The 18329-nt window shown below is 45.7% G+C and overlaps 1 protein-coding gene across 1 annotated transcript in view; it reads left to right on the forward strand.

Moving 5' to 3' along the window:
* SYN3 (synapsin III) overlaps positions 1–18329 on the forward strand; it is a 1181147-nt gene that overhangs the window by 1052836 nt on the left and 109982 nt on the right. Inside the window, exon 8 of the mRNA XM_086953619.1 lies at positions 2599–2741. Within this exon, the coding sequence (XP_086809745.1) occupies positions 2599–2741 (143 nt within the window). The remainder of the gene's footprint in view (positions 1–2598; positions 2742–18329) is intronic.

Genomic DNA, 18329 nt, shown 5'->3' on the forward strand with positions numbered 1-18329 from the left:
CTCTACGCCACACCATTCTATGACATACTACTCCACTCTACTGTCACTCCACGCTATGGCACTCCACTCTACGCCACTCCATTCTACGCCACTCGATTCTACGACACACTACTCCACTCCACTCCACTCTACACCACTTCACTTCACCCCATAATATACCACTGCACTCTACGGCAATACACTCTATGGCACTCCACGCTATGGCACTCCACTTTACGCCACTCCATTCTACGACACACTACTCCACTCTACTGTCACTCCACTCTATGCCAGTCTACTCAGTGACACTAAACACAGTGCCACTCCACTCTACGACATTCCACTTCACAACACGCCAGTCCACTCTATGGCACTCCCCTCTATGCCAATCTAATCTGCACCACTCCACTCTGTGGACTCCACAGAATGCCACTTCCCTCTATGTTACTCTATGACAACACTCCACTCTACTCCACTCTATAGCACTCCATTCTACAACACTCAACTCTACAATACTCTACCCAACTCTGCAACACTGTCCTCCACTCTACGCCACTATGCTCCACACTATGTCATTCTCCGCCACTTCACTCTTACACTCCACTCTATGCTACTCCACTCTATGCCACTCCACTGTACGACACGCTTTGCCACTTTGAGTTTAGGGGTTTGGGTGAATCAAACAAGTTTTTGCATTGGTTAGAGTTGCCAACTATATGATTTAAGTATTTTTGGGTGAGGGGGGATTTGAGTGAGGAGGAAGTTAGGGTATTTTTATATGGTTAAGAATAATTAATTAATTTTTTGACAGTAGAGGGTTGGTGATTGGGGGGTGATGCGGGTGAGGACACTGTTTTGTATTCTGTATGTTGAAGGTTTATATTTAAGCAGTCAGCTGAGCTGTCTCGTTTATCGTTTATCTGTTTTAGATACCCCTGACGAAGAGCCTTATGGCTTGAAATGCATTGGGTATTATCTCATGGGCCTACTCCGGTGTAAGATTGACCTTGGCGTGTCGCTGTATAAAAGCCTGAATGGGCATGCAGGAGGCATGCCCATAAAGTATCTGTCTCCGCAGTGATTACAATCACAAGGAAAATTAATTAAATAGGGAAGTATGAAAAATATTGGTATCAAATGGTTTAAATGGAATACTCAGCATCTATTGGTTTATCGGGGGGAAAAATTTCCCATTTCGAAGTGCGACAATCGGGTGCACGAGCAATGTGCCCTTTGAAACATTTCTAAAAAATGGCCCTCTCTCTGCTCTAAAACTCTTTGTGTGCATTTTAGCTTGCCTCCAGTCCTCACTGGAGGCTAGGTAATGCACAGATTTAGCTATACACTTGGCTGCAATCATACTATCACTTTCATATGGAAAAGCAAGACACCAAGCATTTAGAAAGGGTAGTGGTGAAGTAAAGAATGAAATACACTGTACTGTACGTTAAATGGAAATTGCAAGTCACCTTGGAACACCATAACCATATGAAGGAACTCTGCCTTTGGCCTCATTCCTCTATTTGGTCACTGAACTCTTGGTGACTCGCAGTATCCTTATAATGTACAGCAGGGGGTACTTTGTCCATATACTCTGAGTCAGAATTTCTAGAATTCAGGGAAATATAATTTGAATTGAAAAGGAAAACATGAAGCAGCCAGTTCATATTCTACGACTGATCTAACTCTGTTATCATTCATGATAATGAATTCTGGCCAGCCGATCAGAACTCTTAATCCAAATTGCTGACCGCATTGAATGGCAAAGGCCTTGGAAAAACCTGTAATGGTCACACAACAGAGAGTGAGAAATGTAGGGTTAGGATGGAGATTATGTAAAGTCTGTAGATGCTGCAATAAAATGAAGAGTACCGGAATAGACGGGTCTTGTGGTCGCTTTCAGCCATTTTTTCAAGTTTCAGCGTTCTAGCTCATTCATTTCCCAAATTTACTTGACCTTAAGGACTTGATCAATCCATTGAGATGTGGCCTCTATTGATCAATACACTGAGATATAGCCTAGAAAACTGGGCTCCATGCATGAGACTGGTGCTTGCAGTCTCCTTGCCCCCATCAATGCTCCCTTGCTCTTATTAAATCATGCAGATTATTTCTTTGTTGGAGTAGGAAGAGTTGCCTAAGAGTTTTTTTCTGCCAAAAATGTTTGAGCTGAAGGTACAGCAGAATGTATTCTTGCAATATTTTTGGGTAATTTCATCCCATTGTTTCTAAACCTACTTTGTCCTTTGTGTTTTGGGTCTGGGGAAGCCACTGATGAGAATGTCAGTCCTACAGAAACTGCTCTAAAAAAGACAGGCATGGCATACCAAAGTTAATTAATATATTGGAAAAATGGGATTCTTTCACGACAAGTTACATCTTCTGAAAGGCCCATAGAGTCCATCAAGTAGTCATATGTCATGCCTTCATTGCGATTACTGTGCTCCAACTCTGTGGCCCTTCCAGAGGAAAAACTGTTAGAAAATTTCGAAAGATCTTATAGACTTGTCAAAATCTGCTGGGCTCCTGCCCTCCGTGATGAGCTGTCTTGTCTGTGTGTATCAAACCTTGTCTTCCCTTCCTATCTCACGCCTTCATGTTCACCATTTACATCCTCAGGTGAAAGTGGAAAACCAGTACGACTTCCAGGACATCACCAGCGTGGTTGCCATGGCAAAGACTTACGCCACCACTGAGCCATTCATCGACTCCAAGTATGACATCCGTATCCAGAAGATCGGCAACAACTATAAGGCCTACATGTGAGTAGTGGGTCTGTGTTATGGGGGGTGTGGCTGGTCTGTACATGTCCTCTACATATGGTTAGGGTGAAGAGATGGCTCTCCGTCGCCTGCACCAATGAGCCTAATCCTGGGCTTCTTTGTTGCTAAGTTTGTGAGGTGCCTAGAACAGTGAGATCCTGATGAAGGCCCAAACCCAGTTGGCCCACAAATATACAGAAACATGTTGTTTAAAATAAAATGAAGGGCGTATAGTAATCATCCTATACAATTGTGGTTTAGGCCATAACATTAGGGAGTCAGAATCAAGAAGGATGTACCCACCGACAGGCATTTTTAGACGAAACCTGGTTTATGCCTTGAGACATTCAGGTATGCGTGTTTATGTGCAGTATAAAGGCAACAACACCAGCACTTGTGAGTGTGTAACAACAAAGGTTGACAGGAGGTAGCTACACTGTACTCACCCGCCACCCATTGTAATCCAGGTAAGTAACCCAGTTGGATGCTATAATTCATAGGACAGTCACCTATGAAGGCACTGAAGTCATGAGAGTAACTTTTCCGCCTTCAAACTATGTCTCTCAGATTTGAGGGGTGATACTATTTAATAAGTATTTTCTTTGGGTGGATCATATACGGGCATTAATCTTGCAGAGAAGGGAGTTTTATGGCATTTCATTCTTTACCTTGTGCTTCAGTGTAGATTCCCCTGCACTCAAACCTGCACAGGGAAGAAAGGTGGACATGGTACCCAGGTAAATTAGAAGTAAGGACTCTGCAAAGGAATGCATACAGGGAGAGCTACATGCCAGTCTTTCATGGGGGCCCACACATGCAAGGGAGGCCCCCTTGCATGTGTGGCATGCCTAAATGCACACCCGTGACACACTCTATGGCCAAGGCATGTCAGGCTAGACAGGCTTATCTGATTGGACCACCAACCCGCCTCTTTAACTTAGCTTCCAAGTAAAATGCTGGGCACCGCATGGCTATCAATCGGCTGGCATCAGTCATTAGAAGTGGCATGGCACGCACATGGGGTTGAAAGTCACCCCCCCCCCCCCCCTCCTAGAAAGGACAGAACAATAGTTGAGCCTCATCTGCAGCAGAATCGACTGAGCAAGTTGTTCCAAAAATGTGGAGCACCTACCCGGGTGCAGTCTCCTGGGCCGGAAACTGTACTAGTCAACCAGACGTGTTGAAATGCGGAGCAGGATATCACAGGGCTCTGTGACATGTGCCTTCGACCCTAAAGCCAGGCTCTGTGTCTACTCACACGTATATAATATTGAAGAATGTTGTCCCAGCTCTAAACCCAGAATGTGTTAATGGTAAGGAATGAGTGTCCTGCAGATCACTTTCCATTCATGACTCATGGCCTTGCAATGAAAACAGCCCAGACCACTGCTGGTCAGACACACTAGGAAGGTTATTTGGGGAGCTCATAGAAATGCACCCTTCAAATCGCACCGATTTTTAGACGTAGAGAAGAGAAAAATGTCAATACCACAACCTGTGTCTATGAACAAGTTATACATGCACACTAAAATATTCAAATTTTAAACAGCAACAAAAAATTAACTATGTTCCATGTTATAAACAATATGCAATCGTGTCCCATCTTCCACAACTCATACCAGTGTGTTCATTCGGGTTGCACAAAAATGAAAAAAATCCCGGAGACACATCCGCTTGTGGGGAACAAATTGAGCTCTACATGTCAATGTACCGTAATTAAACATGTTAAAGCTCTCATTCGCCCTTAGGCCTTTTGGCTCTAATTACGGGAAAACAGCATAGGGCAAAGAGCCATTGTTCAGGACTTTAGGAGCGCTTTAAGATGTTTTGTAAACATTGTTTAAAAAGCGGTGATTTTAAGTCTCAGAGTCCGGGTGTTCCAAAGTCGAGGTGTGAGAACAGAAGACTCGGCCCTCAGAGGAGCATTTATGATAGCGTGGGTTCTAGAAAGGCTGAGGGCCCGATTCACACAATGAACTTAAGACTCAGTCCTAAACTTACTATTATTTTGGTATTCACAGAATGAACTTACTACTTTTGGTATTCACAGAAGTTAGGATTTTGTCTTAACTCGGTCTTAACCCTTTCAATGCTAATGACGGAACGGTTCCGTCATTAGCATCGGTTGAGCTGTGCTCATGACGGAACTGTTCCGTCATGACCACGCCTGTTTCCATTAGGGCTCAGCACCCGGCGGTAAATCGTACCGCACGGATGTGGTTAAGTCTGTCTTAAGTTTGCCTTAAGACAAACTTAAGACAAAATCCTAACTTCTGTGAATACCAAAAGTAGTAAGTTCATTCTGTGAATGCCAAAAGTAGTAAGTGCATTCTGTGAATACCAAAATACTAGTAAGTTTAGGATTGAGTCTTAAGTTCATTCTCTGAATCGGGCCCATAGAGAGAGGATGTGGCGTCATGGTCAGAGCTGCCGACTTTGGGACTATGGAACCAGGTTCGAGTCTCCGCGTCTTTTCAACATCCTGTGATTCTGGGAAAACCTACAGAATGCAGCACACATAGAAAGAGGAAAATACAGGATTACGTAAATCTGGGGCAGTGTCGAAATCCATGGGTGTTGCGTGGAATAACCCACCGCATCGCCCATGGAACGCCTTCCAGGCAGTGGCGGTGCGTCCATTAGGGGCGTTGGGGCGTTGCCCCACTTAGCCATGGACAACACGCTGCAATTAGGAAGTAAAATAGCTTAAAAAATAAATTATCCTGAGCGCACTTGCAGTTTGCGGCAGAGAGAGCCAGCTGTACTGGGACAAGCCCGACAGCATCGGAATCGCGGAAGGTGTGGGGGCGGGGCTTCGGCAATGAGTGACAGTGAGTGTGGCCATCTGAGCAGAAATAGGTAGCGCTGCGCGCAGCAGGCACTTGTGTGTGCGCATTTCGAACTAGTCATTTTCACGACTGGCCCACGCATGCGCACACCCAGTAGTACCTTTCCTCCTCCTTCTCCCTACAGCACTTAAACAGGCAGGGACCCGGGTCCCCCGGGTCTCACAATGGGCAGTATTAAGCCTGCACTTTAGCCAATCCTGGCGCAGTGGTGCTGGTAGCGCTGCACCAGGATTGGCTGAGACACCGCGGAGACTTCAGCACTGGTGTCGCGCTTGGGTGGTGGATGTTTTCTAAGTGTGGCCAATCACATGTGGCTTATGTTAAGCCATTGAGTGGTGATTGGCCATTTCCCCATGCTGTATGTGCACGTCACCGCGCCTGGCGTGCCCTTACATCAACAGTCAGAGAGAGTCACGAGGAGAGTGTGTAGTAGACCCTCGTGACTCGTGCGTGCCTGCAGCAGTCAGTGAGTGTCTCTTCATCGTGTCTGCAGTCAGTCGAGTGAGTCACACAATTCCACATAAAACGTAAGTTTTTTGTGTACAACAATCACTATTATTCACTACAGAAGTGCGTTGGTGTGCGTGGGGTCTTTCTCTACATATGCGTGTGATTGCAATGCATGACCTGAGCACTAGTACAGTAGCACATTTCCTTGCGGTCAGAACTTGCACTAATGCAAATGCACTTTTTCTTAAACGTGCGGCTGCTGCGGGGAGTACTTGTGCAAGGGAACATATGCTTCGTTATAATTAAAACGGTCTTTCTTGTGGTTTGTACTTAGAGCGGGCCTCACTGGTGCAGAGGCACCGCACGGCACATTTCTGGTTTGGCGTGGCACTGGAAGAACTAGCACAGAAGTCCACAACAACCATTGTGTTTAGAATCTGATTCTAGGAGCACAGGGCGGGTGCGCACTTTCATGTGCGCAAATAACAGCTGGGTACACTTACACAGATGCTCAAATCCCTGCGGTCAGGACTGGCACTTAAAGAACGAGTCCACAAGCATGGTGTCATGTGCACTAGTGCCCACTCTCTTCCATGTGCTTGTACCTACCGCAGGAAGATCGGGGGCGGGGTACCCTTTCATTCACCTATGTGTATGTTGGTGAGATGGTGACTGCTTGAACCCATGTGCGTGTGCCATGATCGTAGAGGGTATTTAATTATATGCAAACCGTGCTTGCCGTAGGCCTCTGAAGTGGTATCAGTGCTAGGATCATAGGTGTCAAGAGCATGCTTATGAACCTTGAGCAGGCACAGACAAAGGCAACAGGGACCCTGGAAGGAAAGCAGCCTCGAAAAACAAGTGCTTATTTTACAATGCAGTTCTGCATGAGTTTGTTTGAATGTTCGCCTTGAGTGCAGGTGGAGGAGGAAACTAACTGTGTATATTTATCATGGCTTAGCACGCTCCCAGATCCAGTAGGTCTTTGTATGTGTGCGACAGCATGCGCCTATGCGGTGCTCTCTGACACCAATCGTAGCTGCGCTTTACTGTTTAATTGGTGACATGAGGTCTCATTTTTTGCTTGCTTCCACTGGGACCCATGGCACCCTTGGTACGCCGGGATTTACCCACCCCTGCCTCGCTTTCATTCGCAAAAAAGAGGCCTTGCATTCTTTCATTGTCAGCCTTAATTTTGTGCTGTCGGGCAGCTGGTATAGTTATTAGGAGAGTTAACTAGTAGCTTTTCATAAGTGCCTTCGTTGCATTTATAGCAAACAGGTGGCATTTTATTGTCTTTGCGCTGTGCTTCAAAAACAGCTCCCAACATTAGGAGGGCCAGATCAGCTCAGCCTTCCATTTTCCCTGCCTCACGAATGTGTTTTAACAGTACACTCTCGTAGAAGGCTGTCAAGGCAGGTGCCGGTTTCATGCAGAGCCGGAAAGAAAGCCACATGGCCCCTGATTCTTCAGGTCCGGAAAAATGTTCAAACGCCTCATCTAAAATAACAAAGAAAACCGTAAAATATTTTAAAGGGCCCACGGGCCATGTTTAGTAGTGGTCTCAGAAATGTCTTATTAATCCTGAAATTGTTGCAGTTCTCTCTGATCGTCTCAGAGTGCCCTGAAGCTGCTGCAAGTAAATGTGTTGACACTATAAGAGTGATTTGGATTGATATTTATTGACATCTTTTTTGTTTAAAAAAAGGATTAGAAATAGGAAAAGCACAGTTTTTATTTGTACTTTTTCTTTTCCTTCGTGACTTTTGTACCCTCGATCCCAGAAGCTCTAATTGTTCTAATCCAGCTCTTTTTAATCGTGTTTTTTATGTGACATGGTCTCTTCTTCTGCAGTTCACATGTCCACAGACCCAAACCCCTGGCAAGTTTAGCCTACAGATTCCCTGCTCCATCGCGTGTCCCTCTGTCTACGACCTCTTGAGGCCCCCAATAAATCTGAAGCGCTGAGAAGGCACTGAGGCAGAATTTCTGCGCTTTAGTAGGAGCCCCGTGGAGAAAAAGTGTCAGAAGTAATAATAGGAGCTGGGGGAGTGTTTGAGGGGGTGAGCCCTTGTTTACAGTTACCCACACCCTGTTTGGGCATGAAAGTGCCTGCAGCATTGTTGGCATTACACAAATGAGTCTATTTTGGTGCGCAGAGGCCGACTGGATGAAGGGGGCAGATATTCCTATTTTTGGACTCAGATTTTGGTACTTATTGATTTCTTTTTTTCTGGATGCATAGCTGAATCTGCCTTAAGGAGTCAGAGATTGCCGTGATCCAGGAGGATGGCTGCAGAGAGGGCGATATATTAGGTCTGTGTGCACTGCTGTTCCTGCAAACAGACATGGTGGGGGCCCCTCTGGGTACCACAGAGTTGCACAGGGCTTCGTTGATAGTTTAGGTGGAACTTGCGACTGCTTGAGTGGTTACTACGCTTATATTGAGCACTATGTGGGTTTACATCACTAGGTGTGACGTATGATCATTCTTCTACTAAGAACTGCCAGTATTTTGATTTTGTTTAATTCATGTCAGCGTATTGCACAGCAATGTAGAGGAAACAACTTCAATGTTAATTTTTCTCAATGCACATCAGCTGGATATTTAATGTAATCATGGCATTTTACATCTTCATGCTTCCTCAACCAGCCCTTTAATTCACAGATGAATCCAGTTATCTTTTTCATCCCTCGATACATTTGTCTCTGCAGTCATGCTTCCGAATAACATTCATACACCCCTGCAGCATTGCTCTAATCCACTGCTTGCTCAAAGCCATTACGCAATTTACATTTGGCTGCCTCCTACCCCACCGGCCATGCAAGCGCCATGCCAAACGTCATTATTTCAATGAAGCCCTAGTAGCTGTTGCAGATATTCACTTAGTTGCCATGATGAAGAACAAATGACAACTAATCTCTGAACCCTGCCCACCTCAAACCATGCACGGCCTTTCGTTTTGTTTCCACCATGCCTCCCTCCATATACAAAAGAAACACACTCACACTTCTTTGTGTGCAGGGCTTTAAGTTGGATGAAAAAACTGGGAGGGGGGGTTGCTCGTAGGGGAAGCCAATGTAATTATGAGCATGGCTTAAAACTGTCAAGCTAAAAATCTGTAATTAGCATAGTTTGCGCCTCACTGGTATTGTGCTTCTTCTGTCATTGCCTCCAGATATATAATACAAGTGACATTAAGCCCACAACCAACCAGGGCGACAGGCTTTGTCAATGGTTGTAAGTTGCATAAGATAAATAAGAATAAACTGCAGCATTTTCATTATTATATACAATGAAAACAGGTGGTTCAGAGATGTGTTACAGGTGGGAAACACTTAGAGGGCCTGTTTCCGTTGGTTGTATGTGCCTGGCTTGGGGGTCCTTTTGCAAGCAGACTAGTTTGAGGATTGGGCACATTTCTGATTTGATTATAATGTTTTCTTCACACTTGTGCTTCAAAATGCTATATTGGATCCCCATTTTCTCAACAATTTGCAGTAAATATGTGGTGTAAAACCCACCATTTGAATCCATTTTCTCAATTTTCTTGCGGGGTGAATCCCCCGCACCCTGCTTTTGCAGTTCAGGCTCGCTCGCTTCGCTCGTTCACTTATTACATTAGGATAAAACATTTTCGCCCCACCACTTTCAAAATCCACCAGCCGCCACTGCTTCCAGGCACAAATTTATGAGGCCGCTCACAGCCATGCAGGGTGGCTTTGAGTGACTTCATAAATCTGATTCACAGACCGGCGTCATGCATGTACCACTTTACGTGGTGCAAAAGTGCCTCAGGACTCTCATAAATGAGCCTCTATCTGAAGAAAAATCTAGAGATTTAGGTAGGCTACCGAAAAAAAGCTGTTGGCTCCGCTTGCTTCTCTGCCTTCGTGCATCATGGCAGAGTGTTAAGACCCAACGCAGGGGAAAGGACTGGAATGTCCTGTATTGCCTTAAATATGGCGCATTCCTGCCCTTCCCTGTCATGATGACTTGCTGTGCCGCACTGCGCGACTTCCCCAAAAAGAGGCCCTCATGTATGTGAGGTGGTTGTGATTTAGGGACTTGGATAAAGAAGGACACATTTAAATAACACTAGATGTATGTCAGTGCCCTGCCAGGGTTACGTTTTGGAACCCTATTAAGTTATATTTAACCGTACGATTCATACATTAGTACAAAAGATGATCAACAAAGCTATACAGAATATCCTAATGTCTTCTGTGGCCAAGATATGCTCCCAAATGTTCCTGTGTTGCCACCACCTCCAAGCACTAGAAACCTTGTTACCTCAAGCTTTATGGCACCCATTAGCTAAAAGAGACTGCTCGGAAGCAACATTTTGTGGGCAGCACCCAGGGCCTTGGATCTAATGGTGAAACCTGCTGCATCAACTCCAGAGAATCAATGAGCTTACTGTAGTCCATTATAATGACCCACACAGACGCACTCACCACACAAACCGGTGTTCTACAGCATCATCCTTCTGTTAAAAAACCATGGTACCATGCGGACCTGCAGTTTTGCTCCTGGTGGCTGGGACTGTTGCATCCCCTCTTGCGTCCTTAATGAATAAAGCCATCTATATTCTGGCTGTTTTCCGTAAATTTTGAAGGAGGTGCGATCAGGCCTCTTTTTAAAAAACCCAATCTTGACATTAAAGATCCGAAAAACTACCATCTGTTATGTTATGTTATGTTAACACATATTTATAGAGCGCGCGGCTACTCCCTGGAGTGTCCCAGCGCTAAAAAAAACATCCAAAAATCAGTAACACAAACACAAACACAATCTGATCTCTTTACTCCTGCTTCCTGCCAAGATTCTTGAGAGACTGCAAATGGCTACTTGATGGAGTTTGTGGAAGTTCAAGGATAGCTGGACACCTCTCGGTTTGGCTTCCGAAAACATCATGGAACCAAAACTGCTCTTGTTTCCTCCACAAACTGCATCAGGCAGTTAGTGGATGAAGGGCAAAGCACGGCTCTGATTCTGTCAGTCTTTGGTACCATATCCATTCTCAGCTTAGTGAACGTTTACAAGAAAAGGGCATCACGGATAGGGCTCCGCTACTGTTGTCCTACTTCCTTAAGGACCACTCTCAAAGGGTGATGCTAAATCGGGTTTGTTTTTTCCCTGGCATGTCGAGTACCGCAAGACTCACCTTTGAGCCCTACATTATTTAAGCTTTACGTGTCTCCACTGGCTTCCATTATCCACTCGTGGGGGCTGCATGCGATATCATACGCTGACGACACACAGATCATTGTGTTGATCCCTAAGAACTTACCAGCTACTGCTGACAACTTTTCTCACTGTTTGTCTGCGGTTGCAGGCTGGATGGAAAGGAATTTCCTCAAACGTAATGGGGAAAAGACCAAGGTGTCGCTCTTCGGGAGCAAACCTCGATTTGGAATGACAACTGTTGGCCGGACACTTAAGGTACGCTCCCTACTCCAGCGGAGTAGGTCAATACCTTGGGGTCATCCTAGATAAAGAACTTTTGCTTAATAGACAGGCCAATCATACGTTTGTGACCTGTTTCTAACTCATAAGGAAGTTAAAGAAAATCTTCTCTTGAAGTAGTGTGGCTCACTGGTTAGAGGCGGCAGACCCGAGAGCAGAGGACGGCCCGGGACCAGGGTTCGATTCCCGGCGCGGCAGGTTTCTGGGCCAGGGTCAGTGGACTCGATAATTCTCTCGCCTCGGTGCCCACTCTGATCAGCGTTCACACTCGGCAACTCTGGGCATTAGCTTGCCTCATCTTCACTAACGGCCCCACCAGACCGCCGGGGATGCCTGGTCTCACCCTGGAGATCGCCATTAAGGGACCATCTCTCAGGGAAGCCAGGAAGGGTTTCGCAGCGGTCGAAGCGCCTTGGGACCCTCCGGGTAAGTAGTGCGCTATATAAATGCCTATACATTTACATTTACTCTTTTATTCCTTTTGTCAGCATGGAAACAGGTGGCTCTGGCATTGGTCATGTCCAGATTGGATTATTGTAATGCCCTATTTCTGGACTCAAATATTAGTGTCAAGGCCAAAATGCAGGTAGCACAGAACGCTCTCGCTAGGGCGATTCTTGACATTCCAACGCACCAAGGAGACGCTGCTGGGCTATCAAAGTTGCACTTGCTCCCCACCAGTAAGCGGATCAGGTTTAAGGCTATCAGTATCGTACACCCGGCTCTCCATCAAGTGAGTCCAGCTTGGATCAGGGACATGTTCCACCGGTACATACTATGCAGAAATCTCCATTCCACCCATTGTAATCTGTTTACTTTGCCTAAAATCTGAAAAAGAGATGGAGTGGGGGCAGATCCTTTTCGGTGGCTGCAGCCTGACTCTGGAATTCCCTCCCGCAGTCTCTGACTGCGATCAGGTACACCTGCCTTTTAGAAAGGCACTTAAGACGTGGCTGTATACGATTTAAGTCAACCTCTGCTGTCGGGTAAATGCAAACTGCTGTAACTATAGCGCCTTGATGCCTATGGGTAGTTGTCACGCTCTATAAATTTCAGTTCAATCATTCCCTATAGACAGTTTACTTGCCCTCCAGCCTGAAGGAAGCCAAGGTTATTCCCCTGCTGACGAAACCAACGGCAGATGCGGCGAATCTTAAAAACTATAGGCCCATTTCCCAGCTTCCTTTTCTGGTGAAAGTAATGGAACAACATGTCCTCAAAATTTTCTCATCTTTCATGGTGGAACACCAGCTACTTCAGGTATGGCAGGCCGCTTTCAGGGCCCACCATAGTACTGAACTGGTGGTGATGTTGTCTGTGCTCGACGGGCTTAGAGCAGAGGTCTTCAATCTGTGGGGCGCGACCCCCAGGGGGGTCGTGGAGTCCTTGGAAGGGGGTCGCAGATTCTGTCAGGGGCATGCAATTCCTGGCGTTGGGCTGATCGAGGGTGCTCACGGCGGAGGCCTAATTCACACCGAGGTGTGAAAAACATCAAAGGCTCATTAACAAGTAGAAGGTCTTTTAAAAACCTGTCAAGTACTCGGGTGTGGCTGTGTGTGTGTCCCTGAAACGGTTTCAGCCGGGCTCACACACACGAGCTGGGGGAGGGGGGAAAGTGGGTGGGGGGGTGGGGTCTGGGGGAGCAGGCTGTAGTGTAGCCCTTTGAGTATAATGGATGTTGCGCGCCTGGAGCTGTGGGTCCCGTGACACGTCCCCCCTCCCGCCCCCAGCAGGGAGACACAGAGATGCCCTCCCATGAGCGGGAAAGAAGGAAGAAGACACAGAGATACCGACCCCCCCCACCTACCCCCCATGAGAGAGTCACAGACAAGGTGGGTGGATGAATGATGGGTGGATGGATGTAAGGATGAAGGATGGATGGATATGTGAAAAGGTGGGTGGATGAATGATGAGTGGAAGGATGAAAGGATGGATGGATGGAAGGATGAAAGGGTGGATGGATGGAAGGATGAAAGGGTGGATGGATGGAAGGAAGGATGGAAGGGTAGATGGATGAAGGATGTATAGATGGATAACAGGTTGCATGGATGAATGATGGATGGATGTGTAAAAAGATGGGTGGATGAATGATGGGTGAATGGATGGATGTATGGATGGAAGGATGAAAGGGTGGATGGATGAAAGGATGGATGGATGAAAGGGTGGATGGATGGAAGGATGAAAGGGTGGATGGATGGAAGGATGGATGGATGAAAGGGTGGATGGATGGAAGGATGAAAGGGTGGATGGATGGAAGGATGAAAGGGTGGATGGATGAAGGATGGATGGAAGAAAGGATTGATGGATGTATGGATGGATAAAAGGTTGCATGGATGAATGATGCATGGATGGATGTGTGAAAAGGTGGGGGGAGGAATGGTGGATGGATGGATGAAAGGGTGGGTGGATAGATGAAGGATAGATGTATGGATGGGAGGATGAAAGGGTGGATGGATGTATGGATGGATAAAAGGTTGCATGGACGAAGGATGGATGTGTGAAAAGGTGGGTGGATGTGTGAAAAGGTGGGTGGATGGATGGAAGGGTGGATGGGTAAAGGATGGATGTATGGATGGAAGGATGCAAGGGTGGATGGATGAAGGATGGATGTATGGATGGAAGGATGAAAGGGTGGATGGGTGAAGGATAGATGGATGAAGGATAGATGTATGGATGTAAGGATTAAAGGGTGGACGGATGAAGGATGGATGGATGGAAAGGTGGATGGATGGAAGGATGAAAAGGTGGACGGATGGAAGGATGAAAAGGTGGACGGATGAAGGATGGATGGATGGAAGAAAGGGTGGATGGATGAATGATGCATGGATGGATGTGTGAAAAGGTGGGGTGAATGATCGGTGGATGGATGGAGGAAAGGGTGGGTGGGTGGATGGATGTATGGATGAAAGGGTGGATGGAGGAAGGATGGATGTATGGATGGGAGGATAAAAGGGTGGATGGATGTATGGATGGATAAAAGGTTGCATGGATGAAGGATGGATGTGTGAAAAGGTGGGTGGATGAATGATGGATGGATGTGATGAGGCCTAACAGGCGCATTTATGGTTGTCAAAAGTTGATGATGAGTAGTACCAGTTTCTAGAAACTTTTGTCGGAAGGGGGTCCTTACACCTAAAAAGGTTTTACAAGGGGGTCTGGGCTTCAAAAAGTTTGAAGACCTCTGGCTTAGAGTTATGGCCGACAACAAAAAACTGAGCGCCGAGATTCCGTTAGATCTGTCAGTGGCGTTCGATACGGTCAATCTCGCATAGCTTCTAGCCCGGATTGCCGACTTTGGCACTCGTGGGTTGGCACACCAGTGGCTTGGGTCCTTTCTGTCAGGGCGGTCCCAACGTTCCAACTGGGTGAGCAGGTGTCGAACAGTGGCAGCCTCACATGTGGAGTCCCCCAGGGCTCAACACTGTCCCCACTCCTTTTCAACATGTATCAGCAGCCACTGGTGGCCGCTCTGGCCCGCATGGCCTGTCATGTCTTTAACTACGCAGATCATACCCAACTTATTCTCCAGATCGAGAATTCCCCTCAAGCCCACACTCATGTGTAAAACATCCTCAGATACACAGTGAACTAGATGACAGCTAACTCACTAAAAGTCAACGCAGATAAAACTGAGGTCTTTGTCATCTCTTCTAAAAACAACCCCTGGAATGACCTCTTCTAGCTACAAGAGCTTGGCGCCTCCCCTACGCTAGTTCCTGTCGTAAAAAGTTTGGTCATCAAGATTGATGCCATTCTTTCTATGGCCAATCACGTAGCTTCTCTGGTCGGCACCTGTACGGGTTCAATGATACAGTTGCTCTTTCTATGGCCAATCACGTAGCTTCTGTGGTCGGCACCTGTATGGGTTCAATGATACAGTTGTGGAAACTTGCTCCCCTTCTCTCACCTGCCACTTTACATATGATCATATCGGCCACGATTGTGTCTAGATTGGACTACGGCAATGCGTTATACATCGGCCTCCCTGAGAAACTCATCAGCAAGCTACAGATGACCTTGAATGACGCAGCTAGGCTGATCTTCAGGCTCCCTAGAAGGGCTTGTGCTACCCCTTTGCTGTGTAAGTTGCGCTCGCTCCCTATCAATTAGAGAGCTACGTTCAAGGGCCTTTGAATTGCCCACAAAGCCATCCATGGCCAGGCCCCAGTCTATATCAAGGAGCGCCTAGGGAACCATACCTCGGGATGTACTCTTCGGTCGTCTGAGGCAGGCGTCTTGGCCTACTCACGGGTCAAAACAGCATCCAAAGGTGGCAGAGCTTTCTCTGTCTTATTCCCCAACTTTGGAATCAACTGCCTGAGACCCTTCATAAATAATCCACACTCCTTCCTTTTAGGAAGCAACTTCAGGCTCTACTGTTTAGGGAGGCTCTAGACACAGTCTAAATCATCCACAAGTGTTTTTCAGCGATTGCTGGTGGACTTTGGTCTTCTCAAAGCGCTAAGAGACCTGCTGGTGATTACGCGCTGTACAAGCTTCCGTTCACATATCAAACATTCATTCAACTTCATTCAACCCCACAAGCCCAAAACAATGGGTCCCCGTTAAAATTTACTGAAATACCCTAAAGCTGACAGCAGTGCTTGCATAGACATGATGAAGTGCCATGCCCCAGCAGTCCAACGTAACCAGAGAGGTGCAATGTCTTGTAACTGTGACTTTGGAGGGTGATTGTCCCAACGGTGCCTGTGTGACACGTTCCAGCTCAGTCTCATCTAGGTTGCTCAGTATCAGGGCAAGTGCTACTGACTTTGATTGCAATGAGAAGTATAGTGAGCAACCCAAACTACCCTTGAGGGCTCGGGCAAAATGAAATGAAAGGGTAAGTGTGTCTTCAAGGGATTTATTTAAATGTTAAATTAGGTTATTTTATAATCGCATTTCCAGGCAAGATAAATTATATCCTTGCTAAATAATTTCTTTCAGCAGCTTATTCTACTGCACAATTTCTTCATAAAATGAAGCAAAATCACAAGTAAAACAGTGTATATCGCATAAAATATATATCAAGAATGAAAAGTCGTGCAAAAAACAAACAAAAACGGGTGTATATAGAAAAATACCATCAATACCAACAAGAGAGAGAGGGCATGAGTCGACACTCCTGTACCCCAATCAAATTTGTAAGTAACAACAGAGGAGTGACTAAGTGAAAAATTAAATAGTGCTCAAAAAATTATATTGTGAGGTCTATTTTTTAACTCCGTACTGTGCAAGTGGTAGCATGCATGGAACGTCCTCCATACACCCACAAGCACTCAAAGATCCTATGCCAGCGTGTATAGGGTGACGGGGAATGACTCCGCAGGACCTTGATCTGTGAGGTTAGAAAAGTGCAACACCAATCTCTGTGGTGAGTAAAGCAGTGAAACAAGTAGGTCTGAGCCCACACAATGGACAGCCATCTGAAGAAGGCCAGGAGTTGTATGTCAAAAATATTGCATTTTAAGCATCACCCCACCAAAATATTGCATCCAGAATATTGTCTACCACAGTGTCCTGAAGGTTTCTTTACATAGGTAAATACCCAGCTTCTCTCATGGCACAGGCTTGGACATCAGTAGGACAAATAGTCTTCTACAATAGGAGAAGCTAGAATGGCCTTCACTTCACTTATCTGAAGGGGGCACATTTTTGGTTACAGTCACTGCTTTCCTCTAAAAATGCCTCAACAATGCTGCTATTGAAAGAGAATTGTTATCAGGGTCTGAGGGGACATGTCGGATGCACCCTCAGTCTTGTAGAGCCTATAAATGGCAGAGTGGACAAACAGGGAATGTGTGGAGTGCCTCCTAGCGGGCTCGGAGGCTCACGGCTGAAGTTTGCTGGGCCACCAAGATGGTGGGTCAGACGGATGCATTCAATGGAGACAGGCTGGTACATGCCATGGTGGACATCGACCCACCTCAAACCATCGCCTTCTCTCACATTCATGAGGGTACGGCCATGCCTGTGGACGCTCCAAAGCTATGCTGCTTTCTCTAAAAGCTGTGTATTGTTTCCTTTGGTGCCAGAAGAAAAGATCTTATTAGTCTCATTTACACCTCTCTCTGAATATTACCTCTGGAGGTGAAAATCTCTTCAAAATTGATTGCATTAAATATAAAACACTGATGTTAAAAAAGTAAGGTTATTTTAGTGGGAAACATAGTGTGACTTACAATGGGTTCAAGCAGAGTAGCTGGGTTCAATGCTCAAAGTCAAGAAGGCCTATAGCTCAGATATGTTGTACTCTCTTCCTCAGGGGCTACAGATAACTTGCATTTATCTCTTTCTACAAAGGCCTAAAAAAATTGTTTAAAATGTTTACCCAACTTCGCCTGCAGGAGAACTTTAGCACAGAAAATGTTTTTTAAGAAAATGTTAATGCGCGAGACAATTGTACGTGTATATTTTTCTCCCCTCAAACTACTTTTAGTAGATGTTTTCTCTCTATTTCTGTTTATTATATCGTCACAAGCTTTGAGAATGGTTGTGCTGCTTAAACAAATAGTGCATAAAGTTGTGGAGAAAAAACTTCGTAATCGCGCACTCCCCTACTTTTGAAACAGCTTCGATTTCCCTCCTTCATCACAATATGTTTAGTTTTTGCTTTTTTTCTCTTGATTTACATATTTTGTGCTGTTTTTGATTTTCTACTATGTCAATAGCATAAAGTACACCTTTGTATAAAATGTATTGTATTGTCTCTTGAAATAGTAGGTTTAGAAAAAAACAACAAGCAATTGCAATGCAATAGGTCTCGCATTAGGAAAGTTTGAGATATTGGTATTGTAAATTACAAATTTTTTATTTACG

Source organism: Lissotriton vulgaris, chromosome 1_2, assembly GCF_964263255.1.
Source record: "Lissotriton vulgaris chromosome 1_2, aLisVul1.2, whole genome shotgun sequence".
NCBI lineage: Eukaryota > Metazoa > Chordata > Amphibia > Caudata > Salamandridae > Lissotriton > Lissotriton vulgaris.